The 6758-nt window shown below is 33.0% G+C and overlaps 1 protein-coding gene across 1 annotated transcript; it reads left to right on the plus strand.

The window, feature by feature from the left end:
* Window positions 1–5415: 5415 nt before the first annotated feature.
* On the plus strand, window positions 5416–6265 carry LOC126740644 (uncharacterized). Its single transcript, XM_050446760.1, has 2 exons — window positions 5416–5489; window positions 5742–6265. Exons 1-2 carry the CDS (start codon window positions 5468–5470, stop codon window positions 6233–6235), a joined length of 516 nt encoding a protein of 171 aa, XP_050302717.1. The 5' UTR covers window positions 5416–5467; the 3' UTR covers window positions 6236–6265.
* Window positions 6266–6758: the final 493 nt, after the last annotated feature.

A 6758-nucleotide genomic window follows, 5' to 3' on the forward strand; every position in this document is an offset into this window, starting at 1 on the left:
GCTTTTTAAAGGATCTTTAATTGTAATTTTGATCATTTGTAACAGAAAAGCTGCCTTATATCCATACCACTTATGTTATATCAAGTAACTAAGCAAAAATTCTATTTTTATTGAACATAGTGTTAAGTACTTATTTTTGTATTATTTCCAAACATTTAAAGTGCGTGTTAAGAACTCCAGCACATCCGACTATTCCATAGGTCAAATGCGTCTGCACTAATGAAAAATACAATGTTTGAGAATTTTTGAAATACAATGACCCGTGGTCAGAAAATCTTTTAAATTTTGGTAAAATACGTCTTAATTTTTGAACAATATATTTAACGTGACTGTCTTATTGAAGATTAATAATCTATTATTATACAAAAATTCTTAATCATTCTTGTTGCAGGCATTAGTCGATCATATAGTCCTACCGCTAGAACCTTTGATATGACACTCAATTCACAAAACAAGTTTTACCACTAACCAAAATTCTTGATTTTATTCTGGATACGTGTTTCGCTAACGATTTTAGTACCTTCGGGAATAATTGAAGTTGAGTTTAATTCTTCTTACGAAGATGCTAACAACGTTAGCGAAGCACGTGTCGAGAATAAAATAAAGTGTTTTGGTAAGTGGTAAAACTGTTTTATCATTTACTATTATACCTAAACGCTTCATTATTTTATAAGTTGGAGAAAATGATATGCATTTAGTTTTATCAACATTTACATTATACAGTGCCCGCCTAAAGTTCCGCATAAATTCGATAAAAATTACAGACATGATTTTTTGAGAAAACGCTCGGACCCGTCGATTTTTATTTTAAGTTGCGCATTAATTCACATAAATTTTTGTATACAAGGTGGAACAAAAAAAAAAGATATGACGTCATCGGTCATTTTTTTAAATGGAATGCTATATTTTTTATTGTATTTATGAAATATAGGCGAAATTCCAAGCAAGTTTCATATAACACACCTTATCTCAAAACTCAACTGTTTCAGAAATATTTACATTTAACCAACAAGAAAGCAAGTAAGTACGTCTATTTACAAATTAAGATAAAATGGAGGATAAAATGTTATAAACTGTGAAAATTCTTATTAATGTATCAAGTGTTCAAACTGATCCCCATTTACTTCTTGGCAGAAAGCAAGACGGTTTACAAACTCATGTAAAACACTATCAATTATTTCGGGTAATATACGTCTAATTCCATATCTAATTCTATTTTTCAAATCTTCTACGTTGTTTGTCTCAATATAAATTTTACTTTTCAGGTACCCCCATAGAAAATAGTCGCAGGGATTTAGGTCTGGTGACCTGGCCGGCCACTCTATTGGCCCTCTTCGTCCTATCCATCTTCCTGGGAATACTGTATCCAAGTAATTACGGACATCTCGAAAGAAATGTGGCGGTGCGCCGTCTTGCTGAAACCACAAAAGGGACAGGAGGGTCTTGTTCGTCTCGAAAAAGTATGGCCCTATTACTTTATTTTCCACGATACCAGCCCAAACATTAATAGATTTAAGGTACTGTGTATGAGCCTCAGTTGCTCAGTGTGGATTTGACACTGACCAGTACCGACAATTTTTCCGATTTACGACACCGTTTAAGCAAAAAGTTGCTTCATCCGAAAACAAAACTCGTAACACAATCTGACGGTTATTATTGCAAATGTTCATTTGCTCATCAATCATTTGCTCGCAAAATTGGTTTCTTTGATTAGGATCGTCCTCATTTAATTCGTGTATTAGTCTAATTTTATAAGGGTGGTATTCATTTGCTTTTAAGATGCTCTTACGCACGTTCCGGCTATATTATTATCAACTGAAATTTGTGAAGTTGCATTGTTTGGATTTTCTTCAACGGAGAGCAGAACGTTTAATTTTGTTTCTTCAGAAATTTTTGGACGACTTGATCTTGGCAAATCCCTAACATGACCTGAAGTTATGAATTTGTGCTCTATTCTACTAACTGTTGACTGGCATTAAACAGTTCACTTACTTCTTTTTGCGGGCGCACTCGATCCCCGTACCCTAGCATCTTCAAAATTTCAATTCATTGGGTTTCCGTTAAATTAGCCATAATTTATTCTGATAAAAACTATTAATTTTCGAATTGACAGTGACATTCGAAAATATAGATTCTTTACAAGTGCAACCTTGGAAATAGAAACAATTGGCAGTGTTTATAACATTAATTTTATCCTCGATTTTACGTTAATTTGTCAATAGACGTACTTATTTGTTTTCTTGTTATTTAAATGTAAATGTCGCCTATATTTCACAAATGCAATAAAAAATATAGCATTCCATTTAAAAAAATGACCGATTACGTCATATCTTTTATTTTGTTCCACCCTGTATAAGAAAATTTATGTGAAATAATGCGCAACTTAAAATAAAAATCGACGGGTCCCAGCGTTTTCTCAAAAAATCATGTCTCTAATTTTTATAGAATTTATGCGGAACTTTAGGCGGTCACTGTATATTTACAATAAGTCAAGCCATTCTTTAATATTTTCAAAGTCTCTTTCTGCTCATGCCTCTCCTTTCTCTATCTCCTCCCAGGTCTTCTTCTTCTTAAACAAAATATCAGTATCATCTGCAAATGACAAAGTTTGTCGAGAGAGTTCTATTTTTAGCAAGCTGTCAATATATAAAATAAAGAGAATTCGCCGCAGTATTGTCTCATGTGGAACACAATTTACCGATCCAGCTTCACTTAACATTCCACCAGTTCTTGTATATTATATTCTGTCATTTAAACAACTTTTTACAATATATAATATTTTTTCTCTAAGACCATACCTTTTGATATCTTCTTCAAGCAGAGAATGTGAAACTTTAAATCATCAAAACTTTTATCAAAATTTTTGTATATTTGTGATCTGAATATACTAAATATATTTGTGATGTGAAGTTCAGCAATAGCGTCTTCCGTCAATCTGCTTTCCAGAAATCCATATTGCTTTTTCAGGTTTTAGTTTGTGTTTTTTGGAAACTTCATGATTCCAATTTTAAGGGCCCTTTCAAAGATTTTTGCGACGTTCGATAACAGAGAGACTAGCCTGCAGTTTATAGTATCTGTCTGCAGATTTTAGCATTGGTGAAATAATACCTATTTTTAAACATTTTGGAAAATATCCTATTTTTATACTCTTATTTATTAAAAGACTTCAGGGTTGTACAATTTCTTTGACTATCATTCTTAAAATTTTTGGTACATATGCCATCAAATCCATGAGCTTTTTTCGTCTTTACGCTTTTTATAATTATTATTTTTTGTTCAGAAAAGAATGTAAGGAATATGTCATATGTCAGTTCGGGTTGATTATTAAGAAAGTTTTGCAGTCTTTTTGCTACATACAGAGTGTCCCACAGTCAACGTTACAGGCTGTAACTTTATTTATTTTTAAATATAAAATTTTTTAAGAAAATATATTTTTAATAGTTATAAGATCACCACCCATAATTACGTAAAAAATTACCCTCGATAAATGTAACCCCTATAAATGACCCTAATTTTTTTTTAATGGCACCACCATTATTTCTTCTAATGTTTGGAATGCTTGTATAATTATTAATCTAATTTCATAAATAAATCATGTGTATATTCATTTAAAATTTTTTTAATTAAAATGTTTCTGTTGCAGAAATTAAAATAACAAGTTTCTTTTTAAATTCAATTTATTTATTATACAGTATTTTAATCTCATTTAAATCTGATTTACAAAATTTAAATCTATTCTTCAAATTTAAATGCTCAAAAAAACGAGCTCTATCAGCTTCCGCGCAAGCTTCATATCGCCGAAAGATTTTTCTTGTGCAAGCTGCAGTAATCATGGGAGTAGTAATTATTCAACATGCTTCACGAATTCGGTTCGGTAAACTTTTCAAAATTATTGGGTAGTCGTTGATTAACATTATCCTTTAAATAACCCCAGACAAAAATATCTATTGGAGTCATATCTGGAGAGCGGGCTGGCCACCTAATAGGACTCCTATTTCCAATCCACCTATGAGGAAATCTATTATCTAAATATTCTGTAATAATTTAGGCGTTATGGGGTGGAGTGCCATCTTGTTGCCAAATCATTAAAATTGCGCTTTAAAATAGGCACGTATTCTAATAATTCACACAGTGAATTTTGAAGAAAATTTAACACTGCTCTAAAGATAATGTACCGTCATAAAAGTAGGGTCCAATAAAATGTCCAATAAATGTACCGGCCCACACGTTTATGCCAATTATAGTTTGAAAACGAGTTTCCATTCATTATTCATCGGGGATTGTGTTCAAATCAATAATGTGCACTATGTCTATTAACTCTCCCATTATTATGGAATCTACTTTCATCAGTCGAATATATTTATGACAAAACTTCGGGCTTGTCATGAATTAAAACCCGAAGGGATGCAATAATCTCTAACCTTCGTTGGTAATCAGTAGGGCGAAGTTCTTGTACTACAGGGATTCTAAAGAGCGATGATTCTAAAGAGCGAAAGTGGAAACATGTGGATTTACTGCAACATAAGTCAACACAGATATAATATTTTCCTCATTTCTTCCTGCTATTTGATGATGGAAATGTTTTAAATTATCCCGTGCGCATTTTTTCCTCCAAAAACTTGAAAACGACTTATATGAGGATGTAGGACGACTAGCAAAATATTCTCGATAAACCATTTCTGCTTCACGACAACTTTTTAAATTTTTTTATACTCTCCGTAAATAAGAAACATATGGACATATTAATTTGGAGTAAAAAATTGCGGCATTATGCAAGACAATAGCGAAACTAAATAGCGGAAACTATGGAACTAAAATGTATACAATCTATACAAAAAGGCAACAAAACTAAATACTAAAAATAACAGAATACCAAAACGGATATTGCCAATTCAAACAATACATGTATTTGAAAAGTCCAAAGGACTCAAGCAGATCCTCATTTGCTTGATTTCTTAAGCAAATGAAATAACGAAAAGAAGTTACAAAGGAAAAAGTCCGATTGCATGTCCTTTAGTCATAAATTAAAAAATAATGCAAAAAAAATTACTAAGTGTAATTAGAATTTGCAGAAAATGTTATTTTTTGAAATTTTTGACATCGCATCGAATTAATTTTTTCACTTTAATTATTTTATACGTACGTTACGTAAATTACGCAAAAATCTAAACTGCAAATATAGCACCTTTTAGTAGTAACAGTAGTAATTATAGTGACTTCAGCTACCAATCAGGAGCGACGCGTTGTCTAATGTCCATAACCTCCTCAGACCCCAGGTATCATATATGATACCTGAGGATTTAATTTTTTTTTCGGCCCGCTGAAGCAATTAGCCGCCTGTTTCCGATGGTATCATAAATGATACATAGCCAAATATGCGCACACATTTTTATTTCGCCGACGCACGCTGTAGTGGTGAGGTTAAGTTAGTGTATTGTTTACATTTGCAAGTGCACGTTGCATCATTATGCCTTTTGACCAAAATAAGAGTAAGTAATATTGTTCTTGCTTTTTTATTGTTATGTATTGACGGCAGGTAGCACATAGAACATGTGTAATAAAAAAATTCTCTCTTAGTAATCTAATGGTGCCGCAAATGGTAGATTTAGCAAAGGTAGCACCAGTGATATTTTGGGTCTCTAAGACTACAAAAATAAATGAATTGCTAGGAATTTGTGTGTTAAATATAAAATCATATTTTGGATCATTATTTCGTCACTCGTCTATGAAATAATTTTTAGGGGCCTTAACCAGCTTCGAGCTAGAAGAATTAGATCTTAATCTGGACCTAGACCAATCAGATATCGGCGATTTATCGTCGGAGAGTGGGGATGAAGTAGATGTGGACTTGGATTTGGTTAATATTAACCTTGATCATCAGAATGGATTAGAAAGTATAGAGGATATGGAGATGGCAGAAAATATGAGTGATTCTTCGGATGACGAGCCTCTTGCTTATTATTTACCAGGCTATGAAAAAACTTGGGGGGAATTTGAACCATTCCAGTTTAACTTTAAAAACGAGAACATTTCCACTCAATTAAATCAACCAAGTATGTACCTAAGAAAATACATTTCTGATACTTTCTTTGAACAAATGGCACTTTTCACAAATATGCGTGAGGTTATTGAGACAGGCCGTTCCCTTGAAACTTCTGAATATGAATTGCGAAAATTTTTTGGAGCTTCCATGTTGATTGGAATTTATGGTCTACCGAGAATAAGGATGTACTGAGCGCGAAGTACAAGAGTACCCATTGTTTCAGACACAATTTCAAGAAATCGGTACTTTATATTGCGATCACGGGTAAAACTTGTAGAAGATCAGAGGGTTACCAATGAAGAAAAAATAATACGATAGATTCTGGAAAATAAGGCCTTTATTAAACATGGTGCAAAGAGGATGCCGTTTAAATGAACGAACGAAAACAGTGTCAATAGATGAACAAATGATTCCTTTTCATGGCTAAGTAAAAATGCGACAATTTATTAGGGGTAAGCCAAATCCAGTGGGATTATTCCTCATGCAGATTGCGAGCAAAGTGATTCTGATAAAGAGCAGGTAATGCCCCGAAAACAAAGGAAAATTTAGCCTTTTCCAGAAAGAAGAGAGAGGAAGTAGGGAAACTCATCTACCAGTATTTACCAAACACGACCAGAAATCCAGATCAAAATGTCGATATCCGAAATGTGGTAAATTGAAATTTGCAAAGTGTGCCTCATGTGACGTATATCTTTGCTGCTCCGTTGAGCGAAAC

The sequence above is a fragment of the Anthonomus grandis genome, chromosome 9 (assembly GCF_022605725.1).
Source record: "Anthonomus grandis grandis chromosome 9, icAntGran1.3, whole genome shotgun sequence".
Classification (NCBI taxonomy): domain Eukaryota; kingdom Metazoa; phylum Arthropoda; class Insecta; order Coleoptera; family Curculionidae; genus Anthonomus; species Anthonomus grandis.

Coding starts and splice junctions, on each gene's coding strand:
- LOC126740644 (XM_050446760.1), top strand. CDS start 5,468: ATGCCTTTTGACCAAAATAAGA. Junction 5,490..5,741: donor GCCTTTTGACCAAAATAAGA/GTAAGTAATATT, acceptor AATAATTTTTAG/GGGCCTTAACCAGCTTCGAG.